Genomic DNA, 16,455 nt, shown 5'->3' with positions numbered 1-16,455 from the left:
TAAAATGCAAAAAAAAAAAAACATTTAATTAAATAATTTTCAAAATTATTGCCACTTTAGGTGGATTTCTTATACACTGTGACTTGACCCTGTTCACTGAGATCAACGGTGACTTGACTTGACTCATGAGGTTTAACTGTGGTTTTGATTGACTCATGGTTGTTAATGGAGACTTGACCTGACTCTGGACGGTCAACGGCGACTTGACCTGACCCTGGAGGGTCAACAGTGACATGACCTGACTCTGGACGGTCAACAGTGACTTGACCTGACTCTGGACGGTCAACGGTGACCTTCTGGACAGTCAACGGAGACCTGACCTGACTCTGGATGGTCAACGGGGACCCGACTCTGTGGCGACAGGCTAGTGGCCATCTTTTGCAATGGAAGACAATTTCAATATATCAACAGACGACGTTGAATTTTTTTCACAACCATATTTATTTGAACTAGAATACACAGATCAAGTACTCAGGAGTGATGGAGGAAGTGTCTGCTGCAGCAGCACGTCTTCAAGCCTCACAGAGACATAGATCTCTTCAAAATTGGTGGTGTTTTAGTAGCAAGTGTTATGAGATGCCAACAGAAGTGGAGAGCATATGTTGTCACGAATGGAACATAATGCCACAACTACAAGACGACGAAGACATTGACAGTATCATATCACACACCTGCCAATAGAGTGAGTAATGTGTTGTGTTTATTATAATCGCAATGATTATAGGGTGCATTATAAACAAATTAATTACAATTACTACATTATATTTCAGACAGTGCAGATTGGTGGCGTATCGTGTGGTAAACAGTAAACAATGAGTGACGTTAATGCACGAGAGATCACTTCTGGCGCGTTCTGCGCTTGTGTAGAATAAGCCAGAGCACATGCACACGTCACACAATAGGAAGCACGGTCAATCAATAGCCGCATTTCCACTGTCGGGCCAGTGCGAGCCAGGGCTTAAAGCGGGCCGGGCGGGGCTCATAGCCCCGGGTCAGTAGCACCGAGGCCAGAATAGCGCAGGGTTTCCACAGTGGAGCTTGAAGCACCGCTGCACGTCACTAAAACACACCCTTTACACGCCTCTCGGAACAACCTCATGCAACTTCATCATTTCACCATCAAAGAGAAGTTTTCAGAAAACTAAGAAATAAGTCCCTGGAACATGTGCGATCACAAAACAAACATGATAAAAGCATCGATGTTTTAACTATAGAATTGATTTAATTTATCAGGATTCAAAATTAATCACACATAAAATACACTTATTTCTATTTTAGTTATTTATTTTTAACGCTTATGAAAATAGCCTGCTCATTCAGTCGAGTCTGTTTCTGTTTATTAGCCACAGTATAGCCGTCACATTTAGAATGAATGATAATATCTATTTTTATAAAAGCTCCCGAACAAAAAGCATTATTAGGCTATATTCTTTTATGATAGGCAACGTGAGATAAACTCTCGAGACGAGGCTTGTGACAGATAATATAAGTTACTTAATAAATACACGATTGTGATAGAGAATAAGAAGCTGACGTCTGATTTCTTCAAGCGGTCAAATTTTACCATGTTTACTATGGTAATATGTTTAGCGTGCATATCTTTTTCATCGCTTATAAATATTTCTGCCTTGTTTAGTGATTATAATCCACATCAGATCAAGTTATTTCAAACACTGGCTGCTGACTGAAAGTGAGTTTTGATCCCGACTTATCTAAAAAAAGTGTTTAATGCTGGTGTTAAAGCTGTTATCTTTCTGAAATGATCCTTGGCGCAGACTCGCTATTTTTATAAAAGCTCCCGAACAAAAATCATTATTATATTTTGATGATATGCAACGTGGAGCTAAACTCTTGAAACGAGACGACAGATAAAATGTTACTTAATAAATACACAATTGTGATGGAGAATAAGAATCTGACGTCTGATTTCTCCAAGCGGTCATATTTACCATGTTTACTATGGTAAGGTTAATGTTTAGCGTGCATACTCTTTTACATCGCTTATAAATATTTCTGCCTTGTTTAGTGATTATAATCCACATCGGATCAAGTTATTTCAAACACTTGCTGCGAATTAAGAGTGAGTTTTGAGCTCAACTTATTTTAAAACGTCGTTAATGCTGCTGTTAAAGCTGTTATCTTTCTGAAATGATCCGCGCTGACGCTCTCCAGACACAGAGAAACTCCGCCTTTGTTCATAACTCCTCCTCTAGCCCCAGCTGGCCCGCTTTGGCCCAAGGTTTTCGTCGGGCCAAAAAATCCTGGCCGTTGGCCCTGAGGAAGCCCCGGCGAGGCACGATCAAGCCCCGGAAGTGACAGTGGAAACGCGACTGGCACGCACTAGCACGCCCGGTCTTAGCTCGATAGTGGAAACACGGCTATTGTGTACTTACAATGGGGACTTGTTTAATTTGGACTTCTCTGTGCATGCTCTTTGAGGTGGTGACCATAGACCTCCATTGTATGAGTCACAGACAAGAATGGTTTGACCTAATAATATCAAAATGGAAAATACTGCAGAAACAAAAGACACCTACATCTTGGATGTCCTTGAGCTAAGCTAAAACATACCAATATTTAATTTGAAAGTGAACTATCCCTTTAAACAAGTCCTTCAGCCCTACTACCATGGTCCAAAACACTTGAGTCAAACCACCCGCCTCACTCCCCCTTGACAAAGGGTGGTTAAATTTAAGGGGGGGGGGGGTTGAAATGCTGAGTTTTTAAGTTTTTACTGTTAAAGAGTTGGATTCCCATGCTAAACATGGACAAAGTTTCAAAAAAACTCCTTCCGGTTTGTCACAAGTTTCGGAAAGTTTTTTTTTTTTTTTGAGTATGGGTCTGTGTGACGTTAGATGGAGCGGAATTTCCTTCTATGGGTCCTGAGGCACTTCTGCCGGAAGAGCGCGCTCCCGTATAGCAGAGCACTGAGAGCACAACAGATATTCACTGATCAGAGCGAGAGAGCGAATTGTCACAAAAGAAGTGTGTTTATGGTTGCCAGGGCAAGACAACCCTGCACAGATTACCAAAAAAAAAAAACAGCATTAAAGGGATACTCCACCATGTTTTCATATTAAACTATGTTTTTCCCTTACCTAAGACGAGTTGATACATACCTCTCTCGTCTCAGTGCGTGCACTCAATCGCTTTGGCGCGCGGTGACACTTTGAAAGCACTCAGCTTAGCCCATTCATTCAATATGGGCCAAGCAGAGAAGCTACCAAACACCTCCACGTTTTCCCTATTTAAATACAGTTACTCGCGGAGTGTAACTCGACCTTGGACGGTAACACAAAACAAAAAAGCATAATGTTTATGTGGGTTCCAGCACATGTAGGGGTGAAAGGGAATGAGCAGGTGGATGAATTGGCAAAGAAGGCTTTAAAGAAGGGAAATATAGAAATGCAAATTAAAATAAGTAAAGCAGAGGTCAAGAGTATCATCTGGGAAAAAACTAACCAAATGTGGCAAGAAAGATGGGACAGAGAGGAGAAACTAATTCAAAAGAGTGTAAAAATAACTAGGTTAGGTGGTGGGTACAGGAGAGAGGAAACTGTAATGACAAGATTAAGGTTGGGGCACGGTGCGCTGAACAAATCATTGAAAATGATAGGAAGACACGAGACAGTCTTGTGTGAGTAGTGTCAAGAAGAGGAGTCAGTGGAGCACATAATTATAAGATGTAGGAGGTATGAGGACCAGAGAGTGATAATGGAGAATAATTTGAGGGAATTAGGGGTTCAGGAATGAACTTTAATAGGATTGATGAGCATAGGTGACAGAGCAAAGGTTAGAAGATTGTTAACTTTCTTAAGGGAAACAGGTTTGTTTAATAGATTATGAGGATAAACAGGGATATGGGAAAGTGTGTTGGGTAATGAATGATTGCGTCTAGGTGTTATACATATTTTTTATTTATTTATTGTATTTTATTATGTGGAAACTAGATTGTAAGCCTATTGTCTGATTCACACTCCGGAGCAGAAGGTGGCGGTAATGCACCAAAAGCTGGTGGCCAACCACCGTTAAAAACAAAAAAGAAGACGAGTACTGAAGTGGGGTGAAGATATGGGGAAGTGAGACCTCTAGTGGACACCCAGGGATACACAGACTAAACCCTGTGACACTGAGGCTGGGGCCAAGGCATCAAGAGCCACCACACACAGACGTGTCAAGGAATTTGTTGATCCACAGACGACGTCAGAGGCATCTCACCTGTTGCTCAGTGGTCCAAAGTCCTCTTTTCACATGAGAGCAAGTTTTGTATTTCATTTGTAAACCAAGGTCCTAGAGTCTAGAGGAAGGGTGGAGAAGCTCATAGTCCAAGTTGCTTGAGGTCCAGTGTTAAGTTTCCACAGTCTGTGATGATTTGGGGTGCAATGTTCAGCTCATTTTCACTAATTTTTCAGCAGGATTTGGCACCTGCCCACAAAAGCACCAAAAGTTGGTAAAATGTCAAAATCCTTGACTGGCCAGCAAACTCACCAGACCTGAACCCCAGAGAGAATCTATGGGATATTGTCAAGAGGAAGTTGAGAAACAATAGACCAGATGAGATGCAGATGAGATGAAGGCCACTGTCAAAGAAACCTGGGCTTAGGGCTGGGAGATATATCTAACGATATGATCATGCACATCTAGTCAGTAAATATGGTTCCCTGGTTACCGCTAAATCGCCATCACCTGCTTTTAAATGGAGTGGTATTTAATAGACAGAGCCGTAGATCACTGACAAGCTACGCAATATTGCGTTCATTATCTCAGATGAATCGCCTTCGATAATGAACGCAATATTGCATAGCTTGTCTGCAATACTGCACTGAAATCAGCATTGAGTTAAATTTATGTAATTTGTTTGAACAAAGTATAATGTTTATTACAGTTTGTCACGCAACAGGAAGTAAATGAATTATGATCATATAATACATTTTCTGGAGACATGACTCTTATTTTTGTTAAGGAGATATAAATATGTTTGTTGGAAAATATAGAGCTTGAACTTTGTACTTTCTTTAAACAGCAGGTCATAGTCCAGAGTCGCTCATTTTGTTTCAAACGAATGATTGTGTTTCTATCACTATCAATTCTCACATTTTAACCAGTTTAATATAAATATTGGTTTAGCTGATGGTCCAATTTGGTCAAGTCTTTCTTTAAAAGTCTTCAAGAGGGAAAGAACGATGGCAGAATCTTCACTAACAGCAAGAAATTCCAGGAGTGAGAGTATCGACAGTTTACCTCCATGTAAGTCAATAATCCAGAAAAACACTTTGACTTTGATTTTTCTTTTATAATATAGAATATGTACAGTTCATGAATGTAAAGCAGATCAAATCATTTCAGCTTAACAACAATAATTATTGTACATATATTTATTTATTTAGGTGAGTGGTTATGTAATGATGAGCTTCAGATTTAGGTTTTGATCAGCTTGTCTAATAACCAGCTGACTGTACATGATCTCTACATATTTGAGTTTCTTCAGCACTCTTCATCTCTGAACACTCTTTACATTCACCAGCTTCATGAGGTGCATCATGGGGTTCTTCATAAACAGTATTGAAGGAGTTCACACTAATCCTAAATAATGTCTCTTTCCAGCAATGTCATCCTCCATGAGTTCACTGTCTGAGGAGATTCAGTGCTCTATATGTCTGGACGTGTTCACTGATCCAGTCTCGACTCCATGTGGACACAACTTCTGCAAGATCTGTCTGAATAAGTGCTGGGACAACAGCCAGACCTGCAGCTGTCCATACTGTAAAGACACATTCAAGCAAAGACCTGATCTCAAGATTAATACCACACTCAGAGAGCTCGTAGATCACTATAAGAAGAAAAGTCCTGAGACTTTGAAAACAACTGAAGTTCTGTGTGACATCTGTGAGGAAAGAAAGCTGAAAGCGCTGAAGTCGTGTCTGGTGTGTCAGAGCTCTTACTGTGAAACTCATCTGGAGCCTCATTTGAGAGTGGCAGGTTTGAAGAAACACAAACTGATGGATCCTGTGAGTAATCTGGAGGACTATATATGTCAGAAACACGAGAGACCTCTGGATCTGTTCTGTAGAGATGATCAGACATGTGTGTGTTCAATCTGCACTGTGACAGACCACAAGAACCACAACACTGTTGCTATAGAAGAGGAGAGTCAAGAGAAGAAGGTAGAAAGTTACTAACAAAGACTCATATCATGAAGATTCACATTTTTTATATCTTCTTTTGAAAAAAAAAAAACATAAGTGTCCTCTGAAGGCAGTAAATCTGTGTTATGATAAATGTGTCTGTGTTGTTCTCTCTATAGACTGAACTGATGAAGACACAGAAAGACGTGCAGCAGATGATCCTGAACAGAAACAAGAAGATTCAAGACATCAAACACTCAGCAGGTCAGAAAAGTGAGTTCATTTAATTAAAGTTAAATATGTTGTACATCATTTAGTTGCATCTCTCCATGACTCTTGATGTACAGACCAGCATCTTCCTGATCAAGAAAGAAAAGCTTTCCTACTGTATACAGTACTAGCAGTAACTTAACAAGATCAACGTTTAGTGACTGATCTGTGAGCAACAAACACAGCAATGAATGATACTAGTCACATACAACTAAACTAAACTAAGCAAAACGGATACATACGCAATTAAATAGAGTAAGAAAAGAGAGAGAACAAAAACCATCAGCTCAGGATATCCCAAAATAGCCAGACTGTGTTAAGGTTGAAATATCTGTTCCATAAGCTCTTGAAAACAATTTAAAAAAAATGTTTGACCAAGGATTGTACAAAATTGGATAAAACCAAATTAAATGTGCCAGTTCCCCCTCTGTCATCCTTCATTCGTCACATTGAGGTGATCTGGAGGAAAATGTTTGTGTATAGTCTAGTTCTGGAGTAAAGCTGCTGGACAGTATTATCACCTTATAGTACAGTGATATCACAACTTCTCTCAACTAAACACATGATTTGAGAATAAATCAGTGCAAATGGTGCAGGAGGAAGTTTATTCTTCTGTTGAGGTATTTTAAATCCCCTTAAAAACACTAATGTATGAGCAATAATGACATGGATTCTGGAAACAGGGATGTTATACTGAACTGCTGGAGATGATGGAGGAGCAGCAGAAAGCAGCAGAGAAACAGGAGCAAGAGCTGATTGAAGAGCTGGAGCAGGAGATCACTGAGCTAAAGATGAGAAACACTGAGCTGGAGCAGCTCTCACACACTGAAGATCACCTCCACCTCCTACAGGTCATTCAACATGATCTCTCTGATCAATCATAATGCAGGATATGACATGCTGAAGGATTTCTCCTCTCTCCTGCTGTAGATTCACTCATCCCTGTGCAGCCCTAGAAACAGCAGGAACTGGCCTGAGATCAGTATGAAGACTCTGAGGAGAGATCTGACTCAACTGAAGGACACTATAGATGAGAAACTCACACTAACTGGTACATCAATACACACACTGATCCGATAGAAACATGATAGTGTACACTGTTCTTTAAATATAAGCTTCAGATCTGATTGTTATATTGTGATGTGTCTCTGCAGAGCTGAAGTGGATGCAGCAGTATGCAGGTACAGTGTGCTGTCTGCACTACACTAGTTTACATTCATACACTCACTGCTTCATTACTGCACTACAATCTGATTCAACACTGTATTAAATAAAAACATTAGCATCACAGAATATCTGTATTCTCTGTTTTCTCAGTGGATGTGACTCTGGATCAAGATACAGCTAATTCATATCTCATCTTGTCTGATGATGGAAAACAAGTGAGAGATGGAGACATTAGACAGAAACTCCCAGACAAACCAGAGAGATTTGATCCATGTGTCTGTGTCCTGGGAAAGGAGGGATTCTCCTCAGGGAGATTTTATTTTGAGGTGCAGGTGAAGGGAAAGACTAATTGGGATTTAGGAGTGGCCAGAGAATCCATTAACAGGAAGGGACAGATCTCACTGAGACCAAGAGATGGATACTGGACTGTGTTTCTGAGGAATGGTGATAAATATGAAGCCTGTGCTAGTCCTCGTGTCTCTCTGTCTCTGAGAGTGAAGCCGCAGCGGGTCGGTGTGTTTGTGGATTATGAAGAGGGTCTGGTTTCCTTTTATGATGTGGAGTCCAGCTCTCATATCTACTCTTTCACTGCTCAGACTTTCACTGAAAAGCTCTATCCATATTTTAGCCCATGCCCTAATGATGGAGGTAAAAACTCAAGCCCACTGATCATCACACCTGTCAGTTATTATAAATGAATTTACTCTCCTAACAAATGCAAGATTAAAATAATGAATTCCATAATTAGAATTCTGCAACATTACATCCTGCTATTTTTTAGCATTTGTTTTTCAGTTTTTAAAATCTAAATGTTCTTATTACATATGTTTAATGTTTTTTGTTCAGTAAATGATTTTTTGTTTAACTTTTCATAAATATTCTTGGCTTTTTTTTTACCTGACAAAGTGAAATTGCCAAAAAAAAAAAAAAATAATAAAAAAAAAAATCTATAATAATCTTAATAAATGTTTGTAGAATTGAGATGCACTGTGATCGTTCTGTGGAGTGAGACAGCAGCATCCAATGCACAATAAATATCACATAACATCACAAACGAAGGTCATAACCCTTTTAAAACGTTTATTTCATAATATTATACACACTATTTTCATATTATTTTATAGCTTTTGTTGACCACATGTAAATTAGAAAATAATTAGGACATATTCTCTGCCAATGTTACAATTATTCTTAATATGCCAATAAAATTTAAAACAGGCTTTCTCCAGGTCTTTGTCACTTCATTAAAATTATGCAAAACAAAACGAAAACAAATGTTTACTTTATGACCAATTAAAGTTTAAAAAAAATTATCGGTCGTGGTTTTTAGGTTTATTTTGAAAAAAAAATATATGGTCGCTCTTTACAATTATGGTTGCTGTTTTTCCCAATATATTATATAATCGTACGGGAAGACTATATAGTGAAAGGCATCATCAGTTGTGAGTGTCGTGTTGCTCTCTGTGTCCACTGGTGGTCAGTACACACCAGTTTCATTTCTCTGTCAATCTATCACTTTGTATAAATCTGTTGCATTATAAAGCATTTTCATGTCTTCACTCCTGACATCTAGAAATCTCTTCATTTGTGAGAAAAGATATTTAAATAATCTTGATTATTATTATTATTATTATTATTATTATTATTATCATCATCATTATATTAAGTTTCTGTAAAATAATATTTAAAAAATATTCAAATTCAGCATGCCATGGGAAGTCTATCTAACTTAACATTTTATTTTATTTTATTGATATTGTTTATTCCTTACTTCTTAACAGTTCATCAGGCTCTTAATGATTTAATCTGGGCCATCTTTTGGAAGCATGTACCATAGTTCTTCGCTGTAACATTTTTTATAATAAGACAAGCCTATTAATCATTACCAGGCCAATGATGACTGTTTTTTAATTTATAATTATTATTAATCATTATAGCATTTGTTATGAAGAAACAACTGCCTACACATTTAGAACCAATAGCTCCAACATGCCACATATAAACCTATAATAGAAACAATTCTATTCCATTAACAGATTATCTAATAAAAAGTCTACAAGTTAGACTCAGTATTACACAATAAACAAGCATACAACAAAACGTGATAAATTCTAGTAAAGGTGTTCATGAGTAGTTTATTTGCCTTTTGTAGATACTGTTTAACTTTGTCCATAACATTTTAAAGTGTCTGTTTCTCTAAATAATTTAAGTAAATCACATATTTGACCATCAGCTTCACGATAGGAATGGCTCGTGCAAATCTTATCACAATTGTTGAGGGTTGTACTTGCTAGTTTTGATTATTTGGGGTTATGTCCCCCTACAGGGTAGGACTTAGGATGGTGGGGGCCCCTTGGCTTGAGTTATTTCTGGGGCCCTAAATGACGTTTACCCTAAGCACCAGTTAGAAATATTACTTTGAGGTATTTATAGGACAAAAATGTCAGTGTCAAAAAAAAAGATTTTATTAAACATTGAAAGTTTGTCACAGTGTCTGGTTTGTGTTCCCTGGGTAACCACTAGATGTCCTCCTTCCCCACGGTGTCTGTCACTTCATGAACCACATTCCCCACGATCTCTGTCTAATCATTGCACTCAGCTGTCACTGGTCATTAATCATTGCACTCAGCCAATTCCCCATTAGCATTGTCATTTCCCTGTGTATTTATTCCCTGTCTGTTTTAGTATGTGTCACGGAGTCCTTGTAGTTTTCACGACTGTTCTAAATCTTGTTCTTGCCGTGTGTTTAGTGTCTGTTTATGTTTCATTGGCTATTTTGGTTTTGACCCCTGCCTGGACTGGTTTTTGATTTGGATTACCCCAATAAAAGACATACCTGTACTTGGATCTCTCTCTGTGTTTTCCTGTGTCCCGATCGTGACAGAAGGACTCCGTCACACACGTGATCCAGCAGTATGTCTGTTGATTTTTCTTCCCCAGCCACCGAGCGGGAGAGAAGGAGTCGGTTTGAGGGAACCCGCCTGGCCGTGTTTCGCGGGACCAGGGGAGGACACAGAGGAGTGAGTGGTCGAGAGGTTCATCATCGATCTCCACCATGGCCCCCCTTCGCCCCGGAGCTCGTGTGGGATGGATCAGAGACACCGTCTCACCATGGTGGACGGAGAAGCGAGAAGAAGCGCACGTCCGCCGAGCCAGCGCCACTGCACAATATGGCCGCCAGCCCAGCGCCATGTGGCAGGATGGACGCCAACCAGGGGGCAAGGAACTCGACCAGAAGTTGAAGTCGGGTGGGGGCTGCCATCTTTTAGCAGAACTTCACTTGCGTTAGCATTCCCATTGACTCCCATTCATTTTGGCGTCACTTTGACAGCGAATAACTTTACATCTGAGGCGTTTAAAGACTCCGTTTGTCCATTATTTATTTCTAAAGATACACGACAATGAATAAAGGGCTCCATTACCTTCTATGCTACATTATGGCCCCATAGAAACAGTTTTTGTAAAAAATAGGCTAACGATTGCGTCATAACCACTCATCTCTCTGTCGCATTACCGTACAGACAGGAGGAGAAGCTCGCAGGCAATTAACTTAATATGGCGTACTGGCGTTACATTTTAAAATACTATACAAAATAATTGATCAGAATACTTACTCCTGCTCACTCACGACAAAGAACTCCCCGCTCAAGCTCGCCGTCTCTGCAAGATTAACGATGGCAGTTTACACGCACAGCCACTAGAAGATTTACATCTGTCAGACAAGTTGCCGACGTCGTCAAGCTTCGTTTGAGTCTGCGCGTCAGAAACGGAAGTGCTAAAAAACGCTAAAACTGGGCTTCATTTGTCTCAATTGAGTTCCAATGGGGTCGCTGTGTCCATTTCTTTTACTGTCTATGACGCCAGCCCAGCGCCACAGCACAAGGTGGTCACCAGCCCAGCGACACAAGGTAAGATAGCTGCCAACCCAGCGCCACTGCCCAAGATGGCCGCTGAAACATTTTTTTATTATTTATCTATGCTGTCCAATCTTAGAGATTCCAAAGACTGGTCACGTCCCATCTACTGAGCCAGCGCCACCGTACAAGATGGCCGCCAGCCCGGAGCCACTGCAGAGGATGGCAGCTACAGTGGGCTTTCCAGAGTCAAGTCAGGTTCCCGTGGACCCTCCAGAGTCGAGTCAGGTTCCAGTTGAAAAGGCAAGTCACCATTGATCTTCATGAACAAATGCAAGTCACCATTGATCTTCATGAACAAATGCAAGTCACCAATGATCAAATCATCAATTCGATCCCACTGTGGTGGTCTTCGGCGCCGCCCTGGTGGGCTTCTGTCCCGACCACACGGATGTGGTGGTCTTCTGCTCCACCCTGGGGGGCTTCGGTCTCGACCACACGGATGTGGTGGTCTTCTGCTCCACCCTGGAATCCTCCTCCTGATGTGTTGTTGTTGTTGTTTTGTTCGCTTCCTGTCCCTGTTACCCTCTATGAACCTGGCCCTCCGTCCCTCCCCCTGATACTCCGCCGGTCCACCTCCCTCCTTGTCTCCCTGTTTTGTGTTTGCACTTCTGGTCTCTGTTCCCCAATTTACATGTTCCTCTTGTCTCTGGTTTCCCCATTTTTCCTGGCCCTCCGTCCCTCCCCCTGAGCCTCCACTTGTCCACCTCCCTCCTGGTCTCTTGTTTTGTCATTCTCGTCTTGGAGCGTCTGGTAGCCGCTCCGTAGAGGGGGGGTATTGTCACAGTGTCTGGTTTGTGTTCCCTGGCTAACCACTAGATGTCCTCCTGTGTTTTCCTGTGTCCCAATCGTGACAGTTTTGGAGCATAGAAATTAGTTTGGCCTCATTTTAAGGAAGAACCTTGGCAGTTCATTGTTGAGCTGAAAAAAAAGGAAAAGTGAAACAGAAATGTTTTAGTTTATGACAACAGTTTTATACTAAAAATATCTTATAAAACATGTTACTCTCCAAAAAAAAAAAAAAAAAAAAAAACAGACAAACAAACAAACAAAGATGCTGGAAAGTCAAAGTCACATCATTTGTGCTCCAAATTTAGATGGTGTCTTAAAAAAATGAGCTTTCAGATTTTGTGTAGGTGCAGTACTTAAATTTGACCATTAGTTGTCAGCAAAGCTCAACTGGTTCACACAGCATTGGGATTTGTGGGATTTGTGATTTGCAGTCCTGGTGTAATTTTTCCCCCAACAAACACTACACACAACACATATCAGAGCTATGAATCTCTAAAACAAGAATGCCCAGTCGAATTATAATTATTTATTTGTTTATAAAATTTATATTATAAAAAATTTTGTCATATAAAATTGTTTATGCACAAAATTCTGCTTCCTTTGTAGAATGATTTCAAAATGGCGACACAACTTGTAAACTACTGGAAAACACACAAAACCCTTGTAAGGTTGCAGTCATAAAGAAATTCAGTAAATTTTAAACCTACTGTAAGTGGATGATCGTAAATAAAAAATAAGTGTGATATTTTACAGATTGTATATATCTCCAGATGATATATAGTATAGGCTCACATACATGTATGAGTACATCTTAACAGTTTTTAGAGTACAATATATAATTTAAAAGTAAATAAGGCATTTCTTCCCTCATTATAATGCAGTGGCAGCTCCAGACAATTTTGATTTGGGGGCCAATGGGGGGGTCTCATGAAAACCAACCAAAAATACAGTGGGTACAGCTAATAACTGCATATTACTGCATTGAAAATACATTTTGGTCCAAAAATAGCAATAACTATGACTTTATTCAGTGTAGTGTAGTGATATCCGGTTCACGAACGAATCATTCGATGTAATCAGATCTTCTTGAACCAGTTCACCAAATCGAACTGATTTGTTTGAAATGGTTTGCATCTCCAATAAGCATTAATCCACAAATGACTTAAGCTAACTTTTTTAACGTGGCTGACACTCCCTCTGAACAGGGCTGTGTAGAGACCTTTGGAGGGGCAGGTGCTCAAAGTATTAAAGGCGCACATGGAACAAGGCTTTAAATGGCGCTGTTCAAAATATCAATACAGCAATATATTGTGATGCATTCCTTGCTGATTTGCGTATCGATATGGATGATTATGTATTGATACAGCAGCAAATGCTTTGATGCGGTTTTGAAAAAGAAACAATAGAGAAGACAATTTTAAGTTTAAAATAATAATAGCTCTGGGATAAGAAACTGAAATGTCTTAAATTGTCCCAACCTGATGGCTTTTTCTTCTCTATTCTACAGAATAATTAAGAACAGCGGTTATAGTAAAAACTATAGAAAACACTTGTGCCTCTACATTTTCCTTTTTCTCACCAGCCTTTGTCTCCTGGCTTGCTGTTCCCTGCTCTCTTTCTGTCACTTGTGCCTCTAAATTTCCCTCTTTTTCTTCCTCTATCTCCATCTACTCATCTGATCTATTACTTTCCATGCTCTGTCCATCTAGGAAAAAGGCTTAATTTACTATTTCAGCATTAATCTATTATTTTAACCATCACTACTACTCTTGCACCTAATTAAGAAGTCCACCTTAAATATTTATACAAAACATAAAAAAACTGATACACTGGAATTCAGTGATTAATATAATTATTACTGTTGTTGTCTAAAATTGAACACCTTTGCAATGTAAACAAATGACAGGCTACATTTGTTATTCATATCCTTCACCCTGCACTTTGATGTCCGGTATATAATGCATTTTTTATTGACATTGATATTTTTAAATTTATTTCCAGAGAGATATTATTGAGTTTACAGGCTAAAGTGGTCTTGCTGTGGTAAACAATGTTGCTATTGTAGAAAAAAATATATGTGCGTCAAATTTAAAATTAACTAAATTGTTTTTATTTTTATAATGACAATTCAGAGGATGAGAAAATATGAATAAGCTTTTACCAGTGTTGTGATAATTATTTTAAGTCACTCAACGTGTAAAAAAATAAATAAGTCCTGTAATATAATATAAGTTTAGTCAAATAACATAAAAAAGACCAGAACCCTCGATGCCTGTGAAACTTTTCTCCCTCAAACAGCACGCTAGCGTTACTTCTACACTACAGGCTACACACAGCAACATATCTGCATGTTCTCACATCACATCGTTCTTGTAAAATAATAGTAAGTAAATAAACATCAAAATCACTTCGCTAAAGGCGGGCGTACACTGTGCGAATTCGGATGGTCGGAAGATCGTATGTCCACGCACACGGCACGAGTGAGTTTATCTGAAAACCGTACGGACGAGATGATGTACGACACGCAGGGCAGGACTTAGGGTGGTGGGGGCCCCTGGGCTTGAGTCACTTTCGGGCCATACCTTCTATACATTACTTTAAATAGAACAAAAGGATACATACACAAGCTATGTATTAGAGCTACACAATTCTGGATAAACCGAGAATAAAAATAGAGATCACGATTCTGAACAAACAACTAAACAAAATAACATGATTTATGTTTATTGCTGAAGTCTATAAAAATTTTTAATTAATCTGAATCATTTATTTTAAAAAACTTGGGTTTGAATGAATGATTCAATTCCTCAATCAAATACACTTGTTTCATAGATGAATCAGCATTTTTGAACGAATCTCCTGAATGAACGATTCAATGACAAATGTTTTTTGAAGTCATTTGTCGACATCTGGTGGCGTAACAATATAATCGATCCAATCGTTATTTGAACTGCAAAGCTACTTTCAAAAGGTGACTAGGACAGTATACAGAGTTACATGTAAAAAAAAAATGTTTATATGATCAATGATTGAAAAAGTTTTTCTAATAAATAAATAATGATTAAAAAAGTTCAAAGTGATCATGGTGTTTATTGCAATGCACAAATATCTTGGTCAGAATGAGAATAAAACACTTATTTACCTGGAAAACATATAGAAAAACAAACAAATACCTTGTAAGGTTGCAATCATTAAAAATAATTTGTATTACATATAAATAGCTAAATCTATGAGTGTATAAATCTTTAAAAAGAAATGTTCTTGGTAAGTGCTGACATATTGTGTAGATTATATACATCTCCAGTATACATATAGGCAGTGTTAGGCTAACTTTGACCTACAGTATGTCTACTACATCACATAAATTACAATCTTATAGAATAATATATAACAAAATTAAATAAGCATTTTCTCATTACCATGGCATGGTCATTACATCATTAGATGTAATTTAGTACTCTAGCAAAAATACATAAATAGAACATGCCTAAAGTTGTTCAAATTTAGTGGTAGGCTAATATAAGATAGCAATTTTAATATAGGAAGTGCCTTCAATTGCAAGAATATAGCAAAATAACTCATTGAACAAAGTGCAAGATAAATTGTGTGTCTGTGTGTGTGTGCGTGCAGTACGTAAGTGTAGTGAAAAATCTAAACTATGCACACACATTAGAAATGTACAGTCAATAAAATTAAATAAAAATAGTACACTATCATATCTTAAGAAAGCAAGACATCAACAACAGAATCCAGAAGCTGATCATTTAAAACAACAACAGGCAAGGTAGAGAAAGAGAGAGAAAGGTAATCAGGTTATGACTTAATGTATGTCATCTAATTTTAAAGATATTAACATAGTACTATTTAGAAGCAGCATCTTCTAGATTTCTTTGCAGCAAAGTCTTGAATCAAATCAGGAAAATACACCTTACGTAGAAGGTCACTCTCAATTGACATCAGAGTGAGATTATTTAATTTCTGCTGGACAATTGTGGATCTTAGTCTATTTTTTACTAGTTTCAGTTTGGAGAAACTGCGCTCCCAACTTGAATTTGTGACTGGTAATGTCAGGTAAAGTCTGAGAGTGACATCCACGTTTGGGAAGATGGTCTGTAGTTTTCTTTTTTTAATGCACAAAAGAAGTTCCCTAGCAGATGAATTCTTTGAACTGGATGATTTCTTCGCAA

The 16,455-nt window shown here is 38.6% G+C and overlaps 1 protein-coding gene across 4 annotated transcripts in view; it reads left to right on the top strand.

Annotated features, from left to right (window-relative positions):
* LOC127960214 (E3 ubiquitin-protein ligase TRIM39) overlaps positions 1–16,455 on the top strand; it is a 290,581-nt gene that overhangs the window by 102,557 nt on the left and 171,569 nt on the right. Inside the window, exons 4-7 of one of the 4 annotated variants that reach the window (XM_052559829.1) lie at positions 7,079–7,246; positions 7,326–7,446; positions 7,550–7,576; positions 7,713–9,113. The exons of 2 other annotated variants lie outside the window; for them this stretch is intronic. In XM_052559829.1, the coding sequence (XP_052415789.1) occupies positions 7,079–7,246; positions 7,326–7,446; positions 7,550–7,576; positions 7,713–8,260 (864 nt within the window). In that variant the 3' untranslated portion in view covers positions 8,261–9,113. Of the gene's footprint in view, positions 1–7,078; positions 7,247–7,325; positions 7,447–7,549; positions 7,577–7,712; positions 9,114–16,455 lie in introns of those variants that run through there. One more of the 4 variants, XM_052559826.1, reaches the window with a different exon arrangement.

Source organism: Carassius gibelio, chromosome B6, assembly GCF_023724105.1.
Source record: "Carassius gibelio isolate Cgi1373 ecotype wild population from Czech Republic chromosome B6, carGib1.2-hapl.c, whole genome shotgun sequence".
Classification (NCBI taxonomy): Eukaryota; Metazoa; Chordata; class Actinopteri; order Cypriniformes; family Cyprinidae; genus Carassius; species Carassius gibelio.
The sequence above is the reverse complement of the archived record's forward strand: the minus strand, read 5'-3'. Positions and strand labels throughout refer to the sequence as shown.